A 25,942-nucleotide genomic window follows, 5' to 3' on the forward strand; every position below is an offset into this window, starting at 1 on the left:
TTGATCACATAACCACAGGGATGCTGCCACTGTTGCAAGAGTGAAAAACGATCTGAGGTCACTCTTTTCAGTGCCTTTGTAACTTTGAACAGTCACTAAACAAACTGTTGCAAGTCAAGGATTGCCTATAGAATTCTGAATTTAAAAAGTTAGTGGCAGGAAGTCTCCGTGTCCCAGAAAAATAAAAACATGGTTTTGTTCTATATGTTAGTCAAACTCACCAGCCGCTAACTTATCTCACTGCAAGTTTCTCTATTGCTTTTTTTCTTTAAATGTATTAACAGAGGAACATACGACTGGTAGGAAGAGGGATTCCTAGAAACACTAGGCTGACATAATCTTGCAATCTGCCGAGGTGCAATTATCTCTAATTGTGCAGTCTTGTTTGACACACTAGTGCTATTAAAGAGATGATAGGTATGTAAATCTTGCACTGGTGGGAAGGGAAGGGAAGAAAGGAAAGTGTGGGTTTAAAATTATACGGCATTTATCAACTGAAAGCAGCAAGAGAAACTGGACCACTACTGTATATAGTGTCTGTCAGCCGGAGTGACCCAACAGCTGGAGATGCTGCTTCTCAAATTTACTAGGAACAACATTCTATTTATAAAGAAACACAACCAGCAGGGATCCCTTAGGATGAAAAGGGAAGATGAGCTCATGAAGGTTTCAACTGAATGCTGCTTGCTCTTAGAAAAAGGGAAGGGAGCAATAGGAGGGAGTCTCTTTTACTGTGTTCCAAGCATTTCTCAGCTTGCAGGGTTAAAAAGAATGCCTTTCATCCGTATCCCCAAACTCAATAACCAACATATGAAAACCCACACTAACTTTATAAGCCACACCCAAGATAAATAAGCGATTTGCTGCTATGTCACTGCATGGCAGCAGCTGTAAAGAGAAGAAGAAGAAAACTAGAGCTGCAGTGATATTTGTAAGCTGGCTCCCTGCTTAAAAACAGATTTTAAATAGCAATAGCAAGAAGTCCAAGTTGCTCAGCAAAACACATATCAAGCCATTTGCTCTGTCCAATATTTGGGGTAAAGGGAGGAAAATATTTAAAGAGTGCTATTTCATATGTACAAAGAGCCTTTCATTCCCAAAATACATCTGCTGAACAACAGTCTAGGGGGCAGACTCAGGTTTTTGGATAAACTCCTTTTAACACAAGATATTTTATTTCTATCCATTAAATTTTAAGGAAAGTAAAAGAAGGAACTAAGATTCAAAAGAAAAAAAATCTTAGTTCTCCTTCTCGCTTCCCTTCTGTAAACCTCTGTGCCTGGGTTGTGTAAACTGAGACAAAAGGTTGTTAAATAATTCGCCAAAGGAAACACATAATTTGTAACAAAGCCAGTTTCAGAACTCCGCAGTTCTTGGGTTGCACCCAGATATTTACTTGCTGGAACTCCAGCAGCTATAAAGCTCTTTTGTTTAATACAGTGATTGTCAGCCTCTACTGTTACTGTGAAACCTCTTGAGCCCCATAACTATACCTGAAAGTTTAAAGTAACAACATACAAAAGGTTAGAGTAGATTATGGAGCACCATCTACTGGTTTATTCAAGCATTCAAGTCTAAAAAAAATCATTTGCTCATATTATCTTTTTTTTTTAACTAAATAGTAAATTACTTACTGCCTTCATTTTGGTTGTCCTTATTTGAGTTGTACACCTGCAAATGAGAAAAAAAGTAATCATAAGAGTGCCATTATATCTTCATAGTATCAATACTGTATGCTAACACAGGTGTCTGTAACCAGGGATAGAAAAGGTATCCCATCTTCAATAATCTTTCTTTTTTAAATCAACTTTCCTACAAAATAGATAGATAGATAGATAGATAGATAGATAGATAGATAGATAGATAGATAGATAGATAGATAGATAGATAGATACAACCAGAGGAAAGAATGTTTAAAATAGTTTTACAACATCCAAGGATGAAAATCATATATCTCTGTGGGCTTTATATAGTACATTTCCTCCAAGAACCCAATCAATACTATAATACAGAGTTTGTTCTTCCAATTTTTCCTACAACAAATTGAGGTCAATTGGGCCGAGGGAAAGTGAGCTTCTATGCTTAAGAGTAGACCTGAACATTGGTTTTCCAATCCTAGTCCAGCATTTTAATAATTAAACAACATTGGCTTTAATATGAGCATAAAGCATATTGAATGTTAAACAAAAACTCATTAGAAAATTACTGAAAAGGTGAAGGTATTATGTAAGGATCTTGCTCTAGTGACACAGAAAAACATATTTTCTTTTAAAAAAAAACTTTCCTAATGAATGTGAAACTGGCCTTAATTTTTCATCAATAAACTAAGTCAATGGCTGTAAGGGAAAATATATCAAACAGGGCATCTCTAATGCCTTGATGGAAAGATGATTTCTTTAGAACGCCAGTGGTCATCTCCAAAGGTCTGAAACTAGCAACCTAGTACATACATTTTATGTTCTCAGTGAATACTTCAGTCAATTTTGAATATGGCTGCAGGAGACAAAGATAGGCCCAGAGAAGTCATAAACCCAGAAGAGACATAATCTCAAAGAAGACATATATTCAGAGAAGATATATGCCCAGGAAAAACAGCTATGGGAATTAAGATTTGGCAAAAGCTATATGACAGGTTGTACTACAGAGAGTGATCAATTTGGCACAAGAAACCATTGGTTGCCCTCTAACACCACTGGATGACATCGCCTGGCCTCGCTGCTTTAGCAGAGTAAGGAAGATACTCAGAGATAATTCACACCTTGGTCAGTGTCTCTTTGCATTTCTACCATCGGGCAGAAGACATGGAAGCATAGCCAGCCAAACAAATAGGTTTAAAAATAGTTTCTATCTCTGGGCTGTCATACTCTTAAACACAACCACAATCACTCCATGCACACGGAGAAACGTATGACTAGTTTTTCTTTTTCTTTCTTTTTCTTTTCTCAATTACTTGCATAGGGATTATTCTTTATACTATTTATGTTGTTTGTATTTTTGTCATAGATTGCACCACTGAGGCTAAAACAAATTTTGTTGTATACATGATGTACAATGACAATAAAGGCTATACTATACTTTGATTTCTATTCTATTATTTGATTGTGGCATGAAATGATAAAGGACTTACATTTGCTTCCCCCAAATAAGCTGGTGTCCTTCTCCACCCTCCTTCCTGCATTATTATAGTTTTGTTTTCTTTATTCAATTTAGTTTTGCCCAACACCATTTTTTTTAATCTGGGCATTATACAATAAAATAGGAAAATAAAGTAAAATATTAAGAACAAAGGAACAAGGGGAGATAAAACAAGATGAGATGGCAAATCTTATTAACAACACCCACATCTCTAAGTGTATTCTGCTGGGGCTCCAATCAGCCTAACACAAGGCCTGAGGGAACATCAACATCTTCAAGGCTTTCTGGAATGCTATCACAGTGGCAACCATATGGATGTCATTTGGAACCTCATTCCAGAGGACAAGCACAGCAACAGAGAATACACATTCTGGGATCACAGACCCTCAAGAAATGGCAAATAATATCTACAGTGATTTCATGTAGATGTTGAGCAAGAGGAGAGAGGGTGTCGACCTTGTGGCACTTGACAAAGGAAGAACTAGGAAATGACCTCTCCTCCACAGCCAAGACCAGAACCTTTCCCAAAGGAAGAAGGAAATCCACTATAAAATAATATTAAAAGTCACAGAGAGATCAAAGAGAACAAGAATGGATACATTCTTGCTCCAACCCATGCTCTGTTACAGATTGTCTACAAGTCCATCAAAGGGTGCTTCCATACTGAATTCTAGTCTGAGATTCTGAATGAAATGGGTCTAGATCAGTGGTAGTCAACCTGGTCCCTACCGCCCACTAGTGGGCGTTCCAGCTTTCATGGTGGGCGGTAGAGGTTTGCTGTAACTCTGCTTTATAAATTGTATAAAGTAAAGTTACGTCCCTACTTTATAAATCACCATTACTGTGGAACCAATGGGCGGTTAGAAAAGTTTACTATTAACAGAGATACAAAAGTGGGCGGTAGGTATAAAAAGGTTGACTACCCCTGGTCTAGATAATCCACTTCCTCCAGCTTCCTCTGCCTTTGCAATTTGGCCATCTTTTCAACAACTTCATTTTAGGAGGTGGAAAGGATAACACTTGTCTTATGTTGTTAAGTCTTGAAGATAGGGTGCACTTTCATCTCCTTCAAGGCCAAAGGACAACCTGTTCCCTCAAAGACATTGCCACCATAGCATGGATCCAACCACAACTCATCTCCCTGACTGCCTTAACTAAACAGAAGGGTCCAACAAATAAGTGGCTCAACTGAAAGTGCTGAGACCCTTGTTCAATTCCTCAAGAATTAGTGGTTCAAATTTATCCCAGATCACACCACTAGACCAAGTCCTAGACACTTTAGCTAGACCTACTAGAGTCCAGGACCCTGATAATTTAATTTCCAGCCACTGATAATAAAAGCCAAAGACCAAACATGGGACTGCTTTCAAAGGGCAGAACCATTGTCTCTGAATGCATCCCACCTTCAGAGTCCCTTGATGTGTTCTGCTGCCTGTATTTTCCTGCACTAGAAAATCTTTATATGTTAACCATCAGTCTTCCTTTCTTCATTGCTGGAGTTCCATTTGGGCATGGAGAAGAGCTACCTGGCTTTCTTTGGCCTGGAGCTCTTTTGGTCCACCTAATGACCACAACTGGGAGAACCAGGATTGTGGTTATTGAGTGAAGTGGTCATGTGGTTATCTCTCTTAATAACCACAATGACTTACAGTCATCTCTGGGACATCCAGCCCTCTACACCAGCCCTCACGTGCAGTCAGAAACACACCATTCCATCATAAGCTTTCATCTACGCATAAACACATCAACTCAGAAATACTTCTTTTCATGTTTTCTTCTCATGCAAACTAAATCTGCAAGGAGAACTTTCTGCACCGCTCCCTTTTCACATAACAAGATTATTTTTCTTCTTCCTATTCATTTTCTTCAATATTTCCCCCTATTTAAAGTCTCAAAAAAAACCAAACACAAATCATTCTCCCAATGGACTCAGATAATATAAAAAATAAGTCAACGCTAAACAAAGACAGCAGTAAGAGAACAGTAAGACAGAAGGGTGTTGATCTAATTGATTGTGTGTAGTTTGGTCATTTAGAGTGTATGGTATCCCAAAACAAATATATGAGGAGTAAATAGATGAGAGAAAGAGCAAGATAGAACAAATGTAAATATGTTTCATGGTTGTATTCCAGTGGTGGTCGTGCATGCGCGCAGTTCACGCATGTGTCTTAGCGCCTGCGCGATGCTCCAGCTTCTTGCGGAGACTCACGCAGGCGCTGTATGTGCCATCCAGTTGCTCGCGGAGAATCGCACAGGCGCTGTATGTGCCATGCGCCTGCGTGGAAGCGCAGAAGCCTTCAAAGACCGGTAAGGAGCGGGGGCGGGAGGGTGGGTCCTTCGCAGTTCCCGGAAGTTACTTACTTCCGGGTTCGCCGACCAACCGGTTCGCAGGGACCGCCGCAAACCGGTTGAAACCCACCCCTGTTGTATTCATAGCCCAGAGAAATAAAGCACACATTTTCTCATGTGTGGGTGGTACACTATGAGGACTAGGATCAATCAGGTATAGAGATGTAACTTGAATGTTGAACATGTTCATTTTCATTATTTAACTCACACTAAAATAAGAGATAAAATTCTTTATATTATACCTTTTGAATTAGTAAAATGCTGAATTTCAAAGCATTATCCAAATTAGGAATTTCCATAGGAGATTTTCAGTTATTTCTGGTGAAAGAGTACTAGTTTTGGGGGGAAATCCATGTCTCAAACTTTTTCAACTTTCATTTTCTAAGTCTTTACTTGTATATTCAGGATAAATTCCCGCTAAGTATTGTTTGTTTGTAGATAAAGTAAATATTACATACTAAGTCCCCTTTGTGTCCTATTCCAAAGAAAATTGAATTCTGTCGTGCTATTTTTGGACTTCTCACTAGCCCGGGGTGGTGGGGAATTCTTAAACAATCAGTATTATGGCTTGGAAGAAAATATTTTTGCTGACTGCAAGCTTTTCCTGCTTCCTACGGAGACATTCCACCAAGCATTTTTCATAGATGAGCAAGTAATTTCTTTTTATTGTTGCAAAGAAATGCAACTTTCAATCGCATTTTAGGCATTTAAAGCTAAATATTTTTGTAACAGACATTCTGAGACATTCGCATTTTATCAATCCTTGATGACAATAAATAAACAGATCTTAACTATCAGTAAAACGCTAGTCATCAGCCACTTTAAATGAAGAAATTCTTTCAGAGAGGGACTTCAAGAAGAGTCCTAGTAATATATAAAGACACTGTGCTGTTTTTTGCATGTAGTCCTCACTTTACAGATTAGATTAACAGAGTTGGAAGGGACCTTGCAGGTCATCTAGTCCAACCCCCCCAAACAGAAGACCCTATACCTTTTCTGACAAATGGCAGTCCAATCTCTTCTTGAAAACCTCCAGTGATGAAGCTCCCACAACTTCCGAAGGCAAGCTATTCCATTGATTGATTGTTCACCCTCTCAGAAAATTTCTTCTTATTTTCAAGTTGTATCTCTCCTTGGTCAGTTTCCATCCATTACTCATTACTTGGCCTTCAGGTGCTTTGGAAAACAGGCCAGGTTACCGCCTCTCTATGGCAGACCCTCAAATATTGGAACACTGCTATCATGTCTCCCCTGGTCCTTCTCTTCCCTAGACTAGCCATGCCCAGTTCCTGTAACCATTCATCTTATGTTTTAGTCTCCAGTCCCCTAATCATTCTTGTTGCTCTTCTATGTACTTTTTCTAGAGTCTCAACATGTTTTTTTTAATAGTGTGGTGATCAAAACCGAATGCAATATTTTAAGTGTGGTCTTACTAAGGCTTTATAGAGTGGTATTAATACCTCACTTAATCTTGATTGTTTCCCTCTGTTGATGTAATTTAGGATTGCATTGGCTTTTTTAGCTGCCGCTGCACACTGCTGACTCATATTTAACTGGTTGTTTATTAAGTCTCCAAGATCCTTCTCACAGTTACTGCTATTAAGCCTGGTGTCAGCATTCCAAATATCATCCAGAATTAAATCAGAGTTCAAGGCAGAGCTTTCCTCAAAGTTCCAATTTATTAAGAGAGGCATCTGTGAGAACCCGAATCTGAAAGCTTCCCGGGGTTCCCACCCAGTTGAAAGTTCATGATCTTGTCTCCACACCCACAAGCCCATCACATGCTCCAATCTTCCTCTGTGACGCTGGCATTTCCACCCATCCACTTCCGGTCAGGTGCAGAGGTGTAGAGACAAAGAATGACCTTGATTTCTAGAAAGAAATTTTTATTTTGAAAACAAACACATTCTACTCCTTACTATTCCCTCTCCCAATTCCTCACTAATGAAACAGCATAATAAAGAAAGAGAGAGAGTGTGGCAGGCCAAAGATCCTAAAAAGAACCAGCTGCTGGTTTCACCCAGTCTATATGTGTACTTTTGGTTTCTCTTGCCTAAGTGTAAGACTTTACTTTTCTCTACACTGAATTTAATTTTGTTAAACAGGTCCCAGTGTTCACGTCTATCAAGATCTATCTGGATCTTGAGCCTATCCGCTAGGGTGTTGGCTATTCCTGCCAGCTTAGTATCATCTGCAAATTTGGTAAGTTCCCTTCTATTCCCTCATCTAAGTCGTTTATGAAGATATTGAAGAGTACTTCAACCTTGTGGTACCCCACTGCTTACTTCCCTCCATGTAGATGTAGACCCATTAAGGACTACTCTTTGAGTATGGTTTGTCAGCCAGTTATGAATTAGCAGGTTTATTACAGATAGGAAAAATCAGCAAAAAAAAAAGCTGTGGGAAAATGCAGGTTTACGAAAGACATGCTTTCTGCCATAACCCCATCTATGATATTTATTGAATAATTCCATTTTGAAAAGTGTAGCATGGAAGAACCAAAGTTTTTCTTCAAAAAACTTGATACTGTTCCTGATTTAGTTCGGCCGCTGAATGAGCAGAATGGGATGGGGAAATGATTGATAACAGGACTTCCTTTCTCCCATATCTAGAGGGCAATGTTGATCTTTTAGGAGATAAACTATTAATAATTCCTACGATGTCTTTTATTGTTCCAAACAAATGTTAAAACCATCAGAGATAAAAAAAGGCATTCCAACGTTAATCTTTCCAACTTGTTTCTATATCAACGTGTGATTTTTTTTAAAGAGACATTTCTGACACATTTTTAGTATATCTTTTAATAATATACTATGCCGTACAATTGTTTCTTAAATATGATTTTTTGCAAGCAATTGCCCCAATATAATGAGTTTTTTTTTTCCTAAGTGGTTCATCCAATACAGTAAAACTTTATTTAATGAACTACTAGTTAAGGATCCATTACATCTGAAGTTGCATCGTTTTGTTAATTATATAATGGACATAAATAGCATCATTTTCAATAAAGCCTTGATGTGAGACAGTTCTTAAAGCCATGTATCAAATTTGTCCGTTGCATCTAAAATCTATTAAACTGAAGTTTTACTATAGGTACCAATTTTTTGTTTATTTATTATCCACTAGACCACTGAAATTAACTGACTCTTAGACGTCTATGATCCATGATGATGAACCTATGCCACGTGTGCGCAAAGTGGCACACGAAGCCATGTCACACGGCACGTGCAGCATTGCAAGTTTGTCTTCCAGGTTTCTGGCATGCATGCGTGCACGATGATCAGCTGTCCTTCGCCCATGTGGCAGTGCCAAAAACCAGGGTGTGCATGTGCACTGGTCAGCTGATCATCAGGTGTGCATATGCACTAGAACCCAGAAGTTCAGCTTTTCCAGGGCCCAACGAGCGAGCACAATGATGTTTCCACGCGACCTTTTTGGCATCACTGTCTGTGATCATAATAAAGCAAAACAACAATTAAACTTCAAAAACTACATAACTTAATTCAGTACTAAAACCATAGCATTGCACAAAGAAAGCAACATAGGCTTCAAATATACTTCTAAAGAAATAAAAATGGATTTTAAAAAATCTTTCCAAAAAAAATACTCCATGTGAGAGCTCTCTTTCTCAAGGCCTTTTTGAAAGATGCCAGAGTTATTCTTTTCCTGGCAAGCAGCACTACATCATTCAGAAATCCAGATATATATGGATTTATAAGGGCTTTTTGGTTTCTAAGGCAGCTTGGCAAGTACAAACTGGGTAAGACCCACATTAATATGCATACCACATGACACTGTTAGTCTAACACAATCTGTAGTATGAAAGCTGCACATATTTAACACCCAGGCTGATTTGGCTCTGTAGCATAGTCAAGACAGCCAATCCTTGGATAACAGCCAGGAAGAAGATAACCCTGGGCAATGTAGGTGCCAGTCGAAAATGGCAAGCCTCCTTGTCCAAATCAAACTGCCCAGGCAACCTCCTCCCTTTATCGGCTGACTCCATCTTATCAGCTCTTTTCTCATTTTGTCTGAGGGCCAACTGTGTAAATTCCAGACAGGTTTTCCCCCCCACCCCCTGACTTTTAGGGCCAGAATTTGTTCTTCGTTGTGGCTACAAAAAAGAAGCCAAAAGCTTATTTACAGGGACACATTTTAATATTTCTTTCCAAAAAGCATCAGGTCCCAGCATCCATCTTAACAACAACAAAAACAAACAAAAACCAGGGCAGTAATTTGGCATGGAGAGTTTGGCAGCAGTTTAGCTTTTACTTTCAAATTTCTCCTGACTAAATAATTCAAGGCTGAAAACGGTGTATGTTGGATCTAGCAAGTTGGAAAGAAACAAAAGGCATAATGGTGTTAAGATTATGTCTAAATCTAGCTATTCTGCTTCAGCTCGGAGACAAAAGCCATGCTAATCAGAGATACCTATATATACTTGTCTGGAAAGAGTTTCTTTTTTTTTTTTAATTCTTTTTTTATTATTATTATTATTATTTCAATTTAAAACAAGTACAATATCTTTCTTTACATGTTATAGAAAATGTATCAGTCAGTCACAAATAAACTTTGGTACATCTCCTCCACAGTCAACAAACATAACTCATATTAACTCAAGTATTTTAACTCAGATATTCATACATATCACCATTGTCATATATCCATTTTCATTTGACTGTAATTATTATTTGAAAATATTGATAATAATAAAAATCTTAAACAATACATGCCCACACCAGTGGGAAAATAAAAAATCAAAACAAAAAACAAAAACAAAAACAAAAGAGACAAAAACAAAGGAGACAATAGCAATAGCAATAGCAGTAGACTTATATACCGCTTCATAGAGCTTTCAGCCCTCTCTAAGCGGTTTACAGAGAGTCAGCATATTGCCCCCAACAATCTGGGTCCTCATTTTACCCACCTCGGAAGGATGGAAGGCTGAGTCAACCCTGAGCCGGTGAGATTTGAACCGCTGAACTGCTGATCTAGCAGTAGCCTGCAGTGCTGCATTTAACCACTGCGCCACCTCGGCTCTTAAACGTCTTTCAACCTTAACTATGCCAAAAAGTTAATTCATAACTACATGCTGACATTTCATTTACTTGTTTGTAAAATCCTCTATTGACATCAAATCCTCATATCCTATTTTAACTGAATATCCATAATATTTAATACCAAGAATTCCATCCTCCATGCAATATAATTTATTATCATTCTCCCTTCTTTGTAGTTGTATCATATATCATAACATTTTCCCCATATTAATTAATATTTAACTGTATATATTTTATTTTACTTTTTAGTAGTGATAATTATTGTGATTATCACAATATTGTAATATATAGGTTATTATTTATGTGTAGCCCAAAAGTATTTCCAACCTTCCTTTATCATATCCAATTATTATTTATCATATCAACTCCACATTATATACATTACTATCAATATCAATTATTATTCAGCTATATCTATTACAAATAAGAGTAATCAGATTTAGCTAATTTTAAGTTGTATTCTTCCATCTGTCAGCCTATGTCTCTCCAATAGCAAAATCTTCTCAATCCTATTGCCATTCGTTGAATAAATTTACCAAATGTTTTTATAAGCAAGTCCAAACAGGGATATCTTCGCACCTTTTTGCTCAAAATGTCACTGATGAGATAATAATGTTGTCCCAGGCTTGTAAAACTTTTCAAATTGACTTTAATTCTCAAGGGTGGAGTTTTCATTTCTCCTGCGCTCTGTCTCTTAAAATGAATCTTCTTTATAGCTCCCCCCCTTTCCAGCATGGCATTCCTTTCTTCCTCTGAGATAGACCAGACATCATTTCTCACATTTTCCACTTGTATTTCAGGAACATTCAAACATTCAACGTTCTCACCTTTTCCTTCATATTTTAAAGTCAAGTAATCCAATTTTTTTTCAAATTTTTGAAATGAATCAAACAGCTTTCGAAATGCAGAAAGAAGAATCTGGAGTGAGCCCTTAGAAATATATTTCGATGCCATGTTGTGTCGTAGTTAGAATTGCAAGTAAAAACACGCTGGAAGCTGTGCGTTCTTATCTGATCTTAAACACAGCCAAGCAATAAAAGTGTCAGATCGTGAACGGCTAATTAGTAGAAGGTTAGCTTTACAACCCACTTAGAAAGAGTCAAGGGGGGGAGTGTCGAAGAATTCCTTGAAGTGTTTAAGAAATAAAGTAACCACCGGCCATAAATCCATTTTAAAAAAAAGACCAATTCGCCGCTAAGTTCTTCTATTCTTTGGTTTCGATTAGCTTAAATTTTTAGTGTGGACCGTCTCTCTTTGAATAATAAAATCAGCTTACCAGATGACATCACTTCTACCATTCTTAGGGGCAACCTGCAGTTTCAGTTAGCATTCAGCTAATCCAAAAAGGAATTGGCAGGAGGGGTTAATACCAAGCCCCCCCCCAGAGACTTTGCAAACGTCTCTGAGGTCACTGGGTCTCCCCTCACCTTTCACTGTCGTCTCCGGGACAGCTAGGGTCCATGACCCGTCCAAAAATCCTTCGGAATAGGGGAATTTCAGGAATAGCCTGAAACTCCGTCTTCTCACTGCTAAGCCCGGCCTTCTTCCTTCTGGAAAGAGTTTCTGATCACATAATCAAGGCCTTACATGCATAGGTATGTACAAAATCAAACTGCGGGAACACATACTAGATGACAGGATTCATCACTACCAATTCGCATGTTTACCATACCTATGAATTACTTTGTAGATGTCTAAACTTTTAACATAACAGAGCTGAGGTGGCGCAGTGGTTAGGGTGCAGTACTGCAGGCCACTTCAGCTGACTGTTATCTGCAGTTCAGCGGTTCAAATCTCACCGGCTCAAGGTTGACTCAGCCTTCCATCCTTCCGAAGTGGGTGAAATGAGGACCCAGACTGTGGGGGCAATTTGCTGACTCAATTTGCTAAAAATCTGTAAACTGCTTAGAGAGGGCTGAAATCCCTATGAAGCAATATATAAGTCTAATAAATAAATAAATAAATAAATAAATAAATAAATAAATAAATAAATAAATAAATAAATCTTCACAGCCACTTTGGGGCTGCTAAAGAAAAGGCAATATTTTTATGGCAGCTTATTATAGATATAGTATATAAAATTTATTCCTAGTTCAAATGCATGGGAGGAAAGAAAAACCCAAAAGAAAGTAATTCTCTTTTAATTCTATTCACCCATCTTAACAGCTGAATTGTGCATAGGACAGGATTCTTTCCTGACTATTCCAGCACCTCTTCTCCACCTCCTTCTTGCAGCAAAGAGGTTTGTGTGTCTGTGTGTATCTTCTGATCCTTCCTAAAATTCTAGTATTGGTTGCTTTGCAGTGAAAAGCTTTCAGATCATCAGTTTTGATCCAAAGCAATTGTCTCATATTGTTAAAAGGAAGGGTGGAGTCTGCCTTGTATATCTCATAGAACAAATCTTAAGTTCTTCTGAAATAATAAATGAGCAAAAAGTGCACTGCCTAAATTACCTTAAGAAGTTAACAGCAGACTCCACCCTTCTCTATGAGGCAATCACTTTGGAACCAAAACTGATGATATGAAACCTTTCATTCCAAAGAAACCAACACCCGAATTTCAAGAAAGCATCTGAAGATACACACAGACAGGCAAGTATATACACACTTTTGCTGCAAAGAGGAGGAGAAGAGGTGTCGGAAAGAACAGCACAACGATGTAGGGACAGATATTATGGAGATTTCTCCTTGTTATCAGTTCACAAATTCCCAATCATAAGAATTGTTCACTTACTTATAGGATTGTTTTTGCAAACTACTTCAGGGCAGTTCTACTCTCATTACAGATCTTCTCCCACTAGCAAACCAGAATTATTTTAACTTTATATTATAAAGTTCTCCACTGCCTGGAAAAAAAAATGAAACTGTTTCTCTAAAGATTTAGAATTCTGTTCATACAGATGTTACATTTTATTGCATTGTTGATATTATGTTGTAAACTACACTGATGGATGAAGCATCAAGGTAGCTTTGATATTTCAAAGGTTGCAGTTAAAAAATGAACCTGGTTCGCTGGAATGTATTGTAGATTTTTTCCCCAGCTGTTACCCGAAATTTTACAAAACTAAATCAGGAGAGGAAATATACTGTTGAGTTTGAATAATCAACTACATTAATTGGAAGTATTTTTTTGCTAGCTTCACTGCAACAGGTTCCCACATCAAACATTAAACTACAAACTCTAGGGGGTGGTGCTCAACTCTGTTTCAAAGCCAAAGAGCCAGCCCTATCCGAAGATGTCTCCATGGCCATGTGGCCAGCATGATTAAATGCTGAAGGTGCACGGAATGCTGTTATCTTCCCACCAAAGGTGGTCCCTATTTTTCTATTTGCATTTTTACATGTTTTCGAACTGTTAGGTTGGCAGAAGCTGGGACAAGTAATGGGAGCTCACTCCGTTATGCCGCACTACAGATTCGAACCACCGAACTGCCAACCTTTCTGATCAACAAACTTAGCATCTTGTCTGACTAAACTGGATAAAGCTTAAAATCCAATGGGAAAAAATTTATAATCTCTATACTTTTCTACCGTATGACTTTAGTTCAGCCCAAATTATGAAAGGCAATGAAAGTAATCCAAAATGCAGACAACAGAAGCAGATGTTGTTTATTAATTTGCCAGGCACAGAATGAAGTCCCAACCACTTTGACCTCTTTTTAAAGTAGAACTGACAAAACGTAAACTCCGCACACAATGCTGTTACATTTGCACTGCCAGCAATAGGCGTTCCAGATCTAATCAGCCTGTAAGCAAACTGAATCCAAGGTTCAAACAAGGTTCAATGGGTTGCATTCACCAGGCAAGCTAAATTAAGCAAATACAAAGAAAAGAAAAACCACAACAACCAACATAAGCTAAACAGTGATTTGGTGCATCAAATTCATTTATAAGAAGGAAGGAGTGTAAACCTTGGTAAATGAGAACATGCATTCCAGTTGGGAGGAAAGAAATAGCAACAAATTTAAAAGCGGGCAACTTATTTCCTAAAATGAAAAAAAAATACCTCCACACATACTGTATATCCTCAAATATGAGTGTACTACTTTCCCCTAGTCACAAGTCACCCAAAGCCAAAGTATTTGGTAGACTGGAAATTCAGACTATTGCAAATACCATATTTTACGAGTATAAGATGCACCTTCCCCCCCTCAAAAAAAGTGGGTGAAAATTTAGGTGCATCTTATAGGCCGAATACAGGCGTTTTTGGCCTCCCAAACCTTCTGCATGTCAAAGAGAAGACTTGAGATTGCCCACAAGTGCTCCGTACAATTTCAGCATGGGCCTCCCGATCATCAGCTGTTTCAGGCTGCAGGGATTGCCGCCTCCGCAAGCCCCATTTTCCCTGTTTGCTGCAAGGAGGTAAATTGCTGAGAGGCAAAGGCCAAAGGGTGGCAGCCGATGGGTGGGTGGGTGGGGCTACATTTAGTGTATAAGACACACCCAAATTTTCACCTTCTTTAAGGGGCAGAAAAAGGTGCACCTTATATTCCAAAAAATACGTTACATTTAAATTTGAATTATTAATGCAGGACAAAGGAAAATATTTTATCACTGGGCATATTAAAAGATGTTTTGGAACAATGGACCAGTGGTGGGTTTCAACATTTTTTAGAACCTATTCTGTACGTGTGGCCTATTTTGTGGGAGTGGCCAGGGAGGTCCTGTGACCGGGTGGGCATGGCCAACTTGGAAAATGTGGTGAAACTTACTTAACAATGTTCTTGCTTAGCAACCAAAATTTTGGGCTCAATTGTGTTCATAAGTTCTCTTTCTTTTATTTTCCTTCCTTCCTTCTCTCTCTCTCCCTTTCTTTCTTCCTTTTTTTATCTCTCTCTCTCCCACTTTATTTCTTTCTTTTTTCTTCCTTCCTTCCTTTCTCTTTCCTTCTTTCTCTTTCTGTTTCTATCTTTGTCTCTATCTCTTTTTTCTCTCCCTCTCCCTCCATTCCTTCCTTCCTTGTGTTTATCTCCCCACCTTCCTTCCTTTCTTTCTCTCTTACTTTTTCTCTTTCTCTCTCCCCCCTCTCTCTCACACACACGGGAGAGAGAGGGGGGGACGGCTATCATCCCTACCTCATTCCTCTGCAAGCCCCAGTAGAGAAACAGAGGCTTCTTTTTTGCCAGCCTCCCAGCTGATCCAGTCCCACTTACACATGCAGTGTGTGTGTGTGTGTGTGTGTGTGTGTGTGCCACCTCATTTCCAATGGGGGGGAATCAATGCAGAGGGAGGAAAAACACATAGATCCCCCCCCCCATTGGAAATGAGGCAGCTGTCAAAGAGAAGGGAGCGGCACGCGCCACATCGGCTTGTCTAACAGCCAAAGAAGGAACAGCAGGCGAGGATTCGGCTGTTGGACAAGCCCACATGGCGCGCGATCCATGCGGGGGATGCAGGTCAGGGGAGGGAGTATTCTTGTAATTCGGAAGCTCAGATACGGCTAAATTTCACAAAGCGGTATATGTGTACCGGTGCATACTGGCTGAAACCCACCCCTGCAATGGACCCAGAAATTAATTTTGCCGTGACTCAGGCTCAGGACCTCACATTCTGAATCTGACCCTGAAAAGGCTGCTGGTCTGAGCCTGTGAAATGTCAATCTCAGGAGCCAGGAATCATTTGAGGCTAATGCTAATCTTAATTTTAATTTGAAACAGAACAAACTTTAGTAATGTTCGCCTCTATAGACAAACTTTGTTTAAAAGATGTTATGAAAGAGGAACAAGTTTTACCTGGCAAGATTGAGTCTAAAAGTGGATTAAAAATAACAAGCTACAAGAATGACATGGAAAAAGATGGGCATAATGAATCTATGGACATACAAAAGAAACTGGCTGATGCCTTATTAATTAAAAGAAACATACAAATAGTAAACCATGAGAGTGACCTGGATAATATTCCTAAATTGGATTTACAAAAAAGGCTTATTAAAGCTTTGAAGAATTTTGTGAGAAAGGACAAAAAAAATGAAAAAAGCATGTTCTAAGACATTACTTGAAGTGACTAAAGATCAAAATTGTTGAAAGGAAAAGGAAAGAATATAAGGTTGGTTTATTTGATCAAGATCAAAATAGATATGCTGTAATCTCTGGTAATCCCTTAATGGACTTTTGCTAATTAGGACTGAAAAATCTTTGAGGATTTGTTTATACATAAGAGATGAGATATGGAATGAGGAGATCATTTAAGAGAAGGCATTAAATTACAAAAAATGTTTGTATGTGTGATTAGAATCATAATATACTGTATTTCTTTATATATTTCTTTTCTTTTTCTTTAATATATTCTTATTTTTACTTTCTTTTCTATTTTTCCATTCTGTACTTTCTATTTTTCTTTATTTCCTCCTCTTTTTAAATTTGTATTAATTTTTATCTTTTTAATTGTAACTTTTAATAAAATGACCATTAAAAAATTAAGGGCATGGGCACATATGAGAAATTGCTTACTAAAGTCTTCTCCCAAAGCTTCCTTGCCTGACCAAGTTCCAGAAAGAACTTCAGTAAATAAGATCAAATTTAAAAGATAGATCTAAGCTATTTAAGCTTAGAAATTGAGCTCTGTTCTTTTTAAATGGAAAAAACAAGAGAGCAGCTGCATGTTACATAATTAATAGAACATAGTGTTTGACCTTCAGTTCTTTACTAGAAATTACATTTTCATACATATAAGCACAAACTTACTCACATATTATTTTTAGCACAATTTTTGGGGAGTTAAAGAACATTAAAAATAACAAATTCACCCTTTTGGTTTCTCCTGATCCATTAAATCCTGTGTTGTAATCATGGATTCAATGGTATAGGACAGTCACGGCTAACCTTTTCCAGACCAAGTGCCCAAAGCGTGCGTGTGTGTTCATGACTGTATGTGTGCATGCCTGAACCCCCAAAATGCTATGTGCACATGGTCCCCCCCACATGCTCCTCACCCCTGTGCATGCCCCCCACCCCCGCACGTGCATGCACTCCCTCACATGCACCTGCCCCCCCCGCACACATCCCGCCCCTTCATGCATGGGCACGCAACTCCTGTGTATGTGGCCCACCCCTGCATATGCGCGGCAGAGACCCAATGACCAGCTGTCGATAGAAGGTGCATGCACGGATGTGTGGCAGAGCTGAACTGGGGGTTCGCGTGCCCACAGAGAGGGCACTGTGCCACCTGTGACGTGTGCCATAGGTTCACCATCACAGGTATAGGAGTTAACCCAACCATATCTGAAGAAGTCCAACAATAAAAAGCAGGCGATCAAGAGAAACCAAGAGGGTGAATTGGTTATTTTTAATGTTCTTTAACCACCCAAAAATTGGGCTAAAACTTTTACAGGCAGCCGTAGTAACAAAACTAGAAATCCTATGCAGAATACTTTATAAGCCCATTTTTGCTGTGTAGCAGCCTAAGATGATGTTGGTCCCCATTCATAATAAGCATAATAAGCCATTTATATAGAAGGAGCACTGGGGAAGTGCCTGAAGCAATATATGCATATAAAACAGATAGAATATTCATCCATGACATTCTCAACTACTTTAGTTCGGTCTGGCAGTGAGCCATGATGGACGTCATAAACTTGCATCCTCCATATGGAATGCTTGCTGTTGATTAAGAGTAAAAATCACCAGGATTAGTTGAGAACATGTGCTACATGAAGCAACTGGTTATAGATAGAAGGTAGGCAAATCTACAGGAATCAATTTTTTGCTTATGTATTTGTATCCCTTTCTGGCTAACTGAGAGAGGCTCATCTGGATACTGACTTTCTGCTGTAGAGTTGAGGTGATTATCATTCATGAGCAGCACCTACTTCTCAGTTGGCCGATTGTACACAAGGAGAATAAACAATTAAAAGGCTCCATCTACGAGCTAAGCATGAGAAGGACATATTTTATTTTGAAGAAAAAACGGGGATGGAGGGAAAAGAACTGTGCTGTTTGTCGTAGGCTCGGTAATGCTTCTAAATATTGTTAAAGTCTTCAAATGCATCATACAATTTGTTTTTGTTTTTTAATAGTTGTAACTAAATTCAACCTTGAACAAATTCAGCTCTTTTGCTGTGCTTTATGTCAGAGATGGGTCAAGTGAATGAATCCTGTTTTTATTCACAAATGCATTCTGCCCAGTGGTGGATTACAATCGGTACGCCCCGGTATGCCCCAGTACGCCCCCCACCTGCCTATGCTCCTTACCGGTATTTGAGCTGTTTGGGGCTTACGCGCATGCACACGGAGCATACAGCACCTGCATGACGCTCCACCGAGCAGCTGGAGCATTGCCGAGGCGTCACGGAGCATCACAAGCGGTAAGTACACAGGTTTGCACTCCACACGTGTGCTGCGCACGTTCATGTGGTGGACACCCAGCCCCCTTGCACCGTACCGGTTACAACGGGATCCAGAACCCACCACTGATTCTGCCCAATTGCAACTTCTGCAATGGCATATAAAGAGGAATCCCACTATAAAATGAATTGTTTGATTTGTCAGGTAATCGTACAAGTCATATCTATCCCCAAAGCTTATCTCCTTGTCTGATGCATTTATCAACATAAAACAAGTTTTTAAAAAACGATCTTAGATTTTTAAAAACACATTATTATCGTGTAAAATTCCTCTTTATATACAGTTACAGAATTGATCCTTTAATCCATTCCACTGAGAAATGCTGCCTCAAATCCCATCCCAATACCACTGTACAAAGTATTGTATTGTATTGTATTGTATTGTATTGTATTGTATTGTATTGTATTACTTGTATGCCGCCCTTCTCCGGGAGGACTCAGGGCAGCGAACAATTCAAGGGGGAAATAGGGGAACATAAAAAGACAAAATACAAATAATAAAAGTAGACAACAGTCGCACAACCATACATGTCGAGAGGGGAGGGAACTCATCACCCCCAGGCCTGCCGGCAAAGCCAGGTTTTGACGGCTTTTCGGAAGGCCTGGAGAGAGGTGAGGGTCCGAATCCCTGCGGGAAGTTCATTCCAGAGGGCCGGAGCTGCCACAGAGAAGGCCCTCCCCCGGGTAATAGCCAGGTGGCATTGGCTGGTAGATAGCACCCGGAGGAGGCCAACCCTGTGAGATCTAATGGGTCTGTGGGAGGTAATTGGCAGCAGGCGGTCTCTCAAAGCCCAATTTGCTCCCGCTGCCCTCCACTTCAGAGGCTTTGCAGAGGCCTGAGAGTGGTAGCAGCTGTCTTGAGATTGCTGAAGGCTCAGGGCCTTTGTTTCAGCCCTGGCACTGCCACCACTGAGTGCTACTGTCAGACCGTAGGGTCGGGATGTGGGGGGGGAGATAGGTAGGTGAGGAGCCGCTGTGCTTGCAAACATGGCCCGGCTGCGAAGCATTTCAATTTGGATCGCATGAATGCAGGGGGCATTGCAGTTAGCATAACTTAGGGCATAGGTCATAACTTCATTTTTTCATCATCACCATCATTTTAAATTGTTGCTGAACAAGTGGTTCAAAATTGAGGACTGCTTGTATGAGGAAAAAGACCACTCTTGTCTCAAGAGGGAAAGTTGTTCCATGGGGAATATGCCTCATGGAGAACACCCATCTCCTATAATAAGGGTATCATGTGACAATAAAGAATGTGGCATAAACAGTCACATTTTGTGCCAGATGACACTCCAGGATTCTTCAACCTCAGATGGACAGAAGGACAGTGAAAAATACAAATGTCTTCATTCTTTGAATGGCCAAAACGGATGCACTTACCTCTTCTAGTAGAAGCTATGAGTCCAGAAGCACCAGATCAGGGGTGAAATTCAGCAGGTTCTGAAGAACCGGTAGCGGAAATTTTGAGTAGTTCAGAGAACCGGCAAATATCACCTCTGACTGGTCCCAGAGTCGGTAGGGAATGGAGATTTTGCAGTACGTTTCCCTAGTCACGCCCACCAACCCACGCCCACAGAACCAGTAGTAAAAAAAAAAATAGAATTTCACCACTGCTTCAGATTGCACACTTGCTTTTTTTTAAGAAAGGAAAAAACCCCACCCCATCAAGAGATAACATTGTTTATCTTCCTAGAATTAATAGATATTTGAACTAACAGCCACTTTGTTTTATTTATGCTGTGTTTGAGCCTCTTTCTTCCTAGCTGGGTTCTCATAGCATCCAGGCACAAAATCTCTACCATAGATCCCATGTGATCTGAGTTGGAAATATCTAATTGGATGACAACCAATCTCTGAACCAATGGGTGACTTTCTCTAGTGGCCTCATATGAATATTAAACAAAGTAGGTGGGAAGATCAAGCCCATGAGAACTTGATTAAAGTGTCCAATCGCCCAACCTTTCCTCTTCCATAACTACCAGCTGTCAAGTTCCATTTGATAGTAATCTAACAATAAAAGTGGGATCTTCACCAAGTAAAGTTGACTTCTGGTTCTCATCACTGATATTTTAGATATCATGCCTTCCTCAAAATAACATTCTGAAGAGCTCCATTAAAAATCATCATCATCGATGCCTGTAAGTCTGGGAAAATAAGGTACTTTTGACTATTTTCTGGAATTCCCCCCCCCCATCCACTATCAGAGAAGGGGAAAGAAGAAAGGCATCTTCATTACAGCAATTCGGAAACCCATTTCAGCATACATGTAAATTGCTCTCAAAGCTCATGTGTTATTTACTATTCTACATCTACTTTCAGCCCTGTGAACTTCTAATCTGCTCAATGGGCTAAATTCCATTTGACCCACTGTGCTTATTCCACAGGGGGTTGAGAATTATGAATTACTATTCTAAGCAAGTCAACTAAATGTCAGCTCAGATTTCTTGAATGAGACTTGAAGCATGACCCATTCTACAAACTCATTATGCAGGCGCACGCACACACACACACACAGCAACCTGGGGTCATATTAAAAGAATCATACCTACTAGGCCCATGTACGCCAAGTGAAAGAAAGATAATTTGGCCATGTGAAAAGTCACAAAAACATTGGAGAGGAGTTCAGAGTCATTAATATAATGACAACAAGTCACCATGGCAACATGTAAGTCCAGCAGCAATTGCTTCCAGAGAGCCCAATTCACACTGCTCCTCTTTGAAACAGATGAGGGAAGGTTCCATGGGGGGGGGGGGGAAATCTGCATCTGTTTCTTCATCTAACTTTTGGGCTGCCAGCGTTTTAACAAAAACAAAGGGAGTGAACAAAAAAAAAAAAAACTAGTTGGCAGAAGTAAATAAGTGAATAGAAGGGATGGGGGGGATGGAAAGCTTGCAAAGGAGAAAGAGAGGAAAAAAAAGTTGGTAAGGATACATTCCTGCAAATGCAAACATTCAGAAATCATTCCCTATTTGGTAAGCTTTGATGATTCTGAGCAAGTGGAATATTTTTTGACACTTTAAATGACGGGGGTGGGGTGGGAGTAAGGGAAAGCTTTCACCTTGGTCTGTTGATGTTCTGTGCTCTTGTAATGTGTTTTGCGTTCGATTTGTGGTATAAGTAACAGAGAAATAATGCTGGGCTGCCAGTTTAGAGTTAAAGCAGGCCAGCAGCTGCAAGATCAGAAGAGTTCCAACTCAAGTGGCAGTAGAAAAGCTCTAAAAGCCAAAGAAATTTTGTTAGAGGAAACGGGGCACAAGGGACAGGCTGGCAGCTGTGCGCACACAGATAGTCTGTTCTCATCAGCCACTGGTCATTTACTCATGGAAGGAAACCAGGAGATGAGAACTGCAAGTGGTGCATAGCAACCGAAGTCTTGTGAAAAATTCCTGAAGCTGGGAAAAAGCAGAGGATTTCCACTGTGTCCCAGATGCATTAACAGGTTCTGCTGAAAGGACATTTTCCATGACTGAGACTGGAGAAAATAAACGTGGCACTTCCTTTCTTTTTTTAAAAAAGAAAATCGGTGTAATACTGCAGTGTCAAAAATTCAAACGTAAAGCCTCCCATTTCTTTCAAAATTAATGTATCACTTCAATTAGGAAACAGGCTTTTAAAAACAAATTATATATGAAGTTCTGCCCTGACACAAAAATTCTCCAGGGATTCACAACAGGATCAGCAGATAGAACCAGCAAGGAGCATTTCCCCACCTAGTGGACAAAATGTTTCTATGGCGCTCCTTGGGAGCAATTTTGACTCTGTAGTCTGTTTTGTGTAACTCTTGTTTCATCAGCCCACAGCTGTTTGAATCAAGTTTTTTCCTGGGCTCCAAAAAAAACAAAAAAACAACGCACTTGTGCTAGACCTTCAGAAGAAACAGGAAGTTTTATTTTACCGGATTTGTCGATACAGGACATGATGTAGGATTTGAGGAGAAAAAGTTCCCCATTCAGCAATCACAAACTGTTCTAGAACAGCTTTTGAGCGCTATGGAGCAGAAGAGGAGAGCCATAAAATTGTTTTTCTTTCCTGTTTCCATACAGGAAGTATTTACTTCCTAGTAAACTTCCTAGTAGGCGTTGCAATAGGTGAATTAGAAACTGCGGATCTTACATCACACTGTCTGCCAGGGAAAATAAGAAATTTTACATCAGCACAGTGTACACCCTGATATTGTTTTACAGTACTTGGCTCTATATTAAGTTTTTAGGTCTGCTTTGAGTTTCTTTCATTGAAGAGACAAGGCAAACAAAAATAATTAAAGGTGCTTCTCTCATCATTTCCTGTAGCTTAAAAGATTTTCAGCATTTTCCATTGGAAATTAAATTGCCACAGAAAATTCTGAATTATTTTTAAATTCTTTTATTTCATACTCTTCATTTATGATGCAGCTACTATTACTTTTTGCATTAAGACAATATTTTAGCTGCTCAATTTGCACCAATCTGTCTCTTACAGATTGTGAGTCAACTGAATATCAACATGCAGATCCAGGAAAGAAAATGAATTGAATACTTATGAGCAGGTTCTAATTCTAATTTTTCAGTTTAAGACATTTTGGGATTTGTGGGTAGTAATTCTTTTAATTCTAAGCAGCAGTCAGTCAATTAAAATTATTTTGGAAAGAAGAAGCTTTTTGTATTCTAATATTCATGGAACAATGAATTTTAATTCAGAAAACATATTAAAACCTATTAGGTATAAGTCACATAAAAGTAATGCAGGTTGTTGTGCCCTGACTGCCAGTTTGGATCTTTAAAAAAAAAACTAAATATAATTTAAATAAGCAGCTGATTGCCTCTTCCTATAAAGACAAAAACACAGAACATGAGAATCCAAAGTAAAACATAAATCCCCTCCTCCAAATCTTGGAAATGGCCTCCAGAACTGCTCCAAAAATCACTGCTAAAGTATAATTTTTAATTAGAAAGAAGAGACCAGCACTAAATAATTGGGGGATTTAATTTTAATTGTATTTTAAATTAGAAATAAATCTAGTTCTTTTCTTGGCTTCACTAGCTTCCTTGCCTAACTCCAAGTACACCCCTCCTGAGACTCTAAAAGTTTGTGCACACTGATATAGAGTTAAAAAAAAAAAGCTATGTCAGACCACAGCATTCACAAACCTTAAAGAAAAATAATATTTCACTAATTTTCAGTGTTTATATCCTTATGAGATCTTTAAATCTGATACACTTCATATAACTGAAGCAATTTCCTGAATGTTCAACGCAAATGAAAAGCAGCCATATAAATGTTTAGAGAGCTAACTATATACAAAACAATAAACAGTCAATGCATTCAAAGTTAACACTCTATACAAGAATATAGTGACTACACTCTGTTAGGAAGTAAAGATTCTGGCCAAGCCAGCATCAGGATTCCAAGGTGCAATTGGTACCAGATGTTTAAGGAAAAAAATCAGCCACTGGATGATTAGGGTGATTGCTTAGTCTCTTCATTATTCTCTTTTTCTTTTAGCAAAACTAAATGTTTTTGATGTCCCTATTCCCCATCAACCTCCTCAGTTTTCAGAAGGATTGGTAATTTGCAGAGGGCCAACCCATAAAGCTGAGGTGATGATATCTTTGACAATTGAAAGTCATTTGGTATACTGTATGATTTTTTTTTTTACTTTTACTTAAAGAAGGGGAAACTTTTATGAAGTTAGTCCTAATTTGGGAAAATACCATTTGGTCGATCTACTTAGCCAATATATTTACCAAGACTTGTTTATACACTACAGCAGGGCTGTCAAACTTGATTTCTTAGAGGGCCAGATCAGCATTGTAGTTATCCTCTGCGGGCCAGCTGTGGGGGGAGGGAGCCCGTCCAGGCCAAAAACAGGATACAAGAGGGTCTTGCATGGCCCCCCTGCACCCCGTTTTGGTCAGCAAAGTGCTGCAGAAGCCTATCTAGGCTGAAAATGGGGAGGGGGATTTCATGTGTCCCCCCCATGCCCCATTTTGGCTGCCAGAGGCACCACAGGCCAGTCCTTTGCTATTTCCAGGCCAGCCCTACAGGCCAGATTTAAGCACCCTGTGGACTGGGTGCAGCCCGTGGGCCTTGAGTTTCGCACCCCTGCACTACAGTAAAAGAATAAACTCTTATATTCGCAACAGTGAAATCATTTGGCATATGTTAATTTGATTGGAGAAACACAGTATTCCTTGATGCAGAGCAATCAGTTGATTTAAATGTATTTTCTGCTCCTACTTTATTTACAATGCACGAAAGGTGGCGGAGAAAACTTTTTTCCTTTCCACTCTTTCCATATAAATTAATAAATATGTGCTACATTTAAATGATTACACTTTTTTGCACAGTTAGCATATAGGGATAGCATCATGCCGAGGAAGGTTTGGTTCTCTGTAATAAATCACTCCAGAGCTTTAAATATATTAAAAGCATGGCTTCCTTTCCACCACGCTTCTGTTTTTTTCATCTGCAGTGCTGATGATCGTTTTTTGAAGCAGAATGCCAGCTGCTCAGATTGGCAGCTCTTGCTAACAGCCACCTATGCTAAATTATGCATCTTCAACAGGCATTGCTATGTTTGTGGCTTCTTCTACTATATTATACATCTAGCCGTAGATGTATTAGAGCTGGATAAAAGAGAAGTACAACAATGACAATGCAACATCCAACCTGAAGACTCATGTGATATAATATCAGTTGTGAAAGGGTTGCTCCTCCTTCCCACTGCCCTCTTTTCTACCAATTACATCCATTTCTTACTCCCACCCCTGGGCAAAGTATCAAGGCTGAGATTTCTGTATCAGCTACCTTTTCCTAAGTGGACTTGGTTCCGGAGGGGAAGTTGTCTCACAGAGTTAACATTTGATGACATTCCTTCTGGTTTTCCAAATACCTCTCAGCATTGATCAGGCAATTAAGGATGATTTATGGCTGCTTAGTTGTTCTTTAGCAGAGTCAATCATGGATTGGGGGGAGTGAAGGCAGAGAGAGGGGTGATTCCCAAATAGTTGGCACAAATCACACGTATTTATCCATATTCATAGACATGTTGCAGTCTATATGCCAATGGCTTGGAATT

The 25,942-nt window shown here is 39.2% G+C and overlaps 1 protein-coding gene across 2 annotated transcripts in view; it reads right to left on the reverse strand.

The window, feature by feature from the left end:
- ARHGAP26 (Rho GTPase activating protein 26) overlaps window positions 1–25,942 on the reverse strand; it is a 247,694-nt gene that overhangs the window by 109,907 nt on the left and 111,845 nt on the right. For both annotated transcript variants that reach the window (XM_032210266.1, XM_032210267.1), the window contains exon 12: window positions 1,635–1,671. In XM_032210266.1, coding sequence (XP_032066157.1) covers window positions 1,635–1,671 — 37 coding nt within the window. The remainder of the gene's footprint in view (window positions 1–1,634; window positions 1,672–25,942) is intronic.

Source organism: Thamnophis elegans, chromosome 2 (assembly GCF_009769535.1).
Source record: "Thamnophis elegans isolate rThaEle1 chromosome 2, rThaEle1.pri, whole genome shotgun sequence".
Classification (NCBI taxonomy): Eukaryota; Metazoa; Chordata; class Lepidosauria; order Squamata; family Colubridae; genus Thamnophis; species Thamnophis elegans.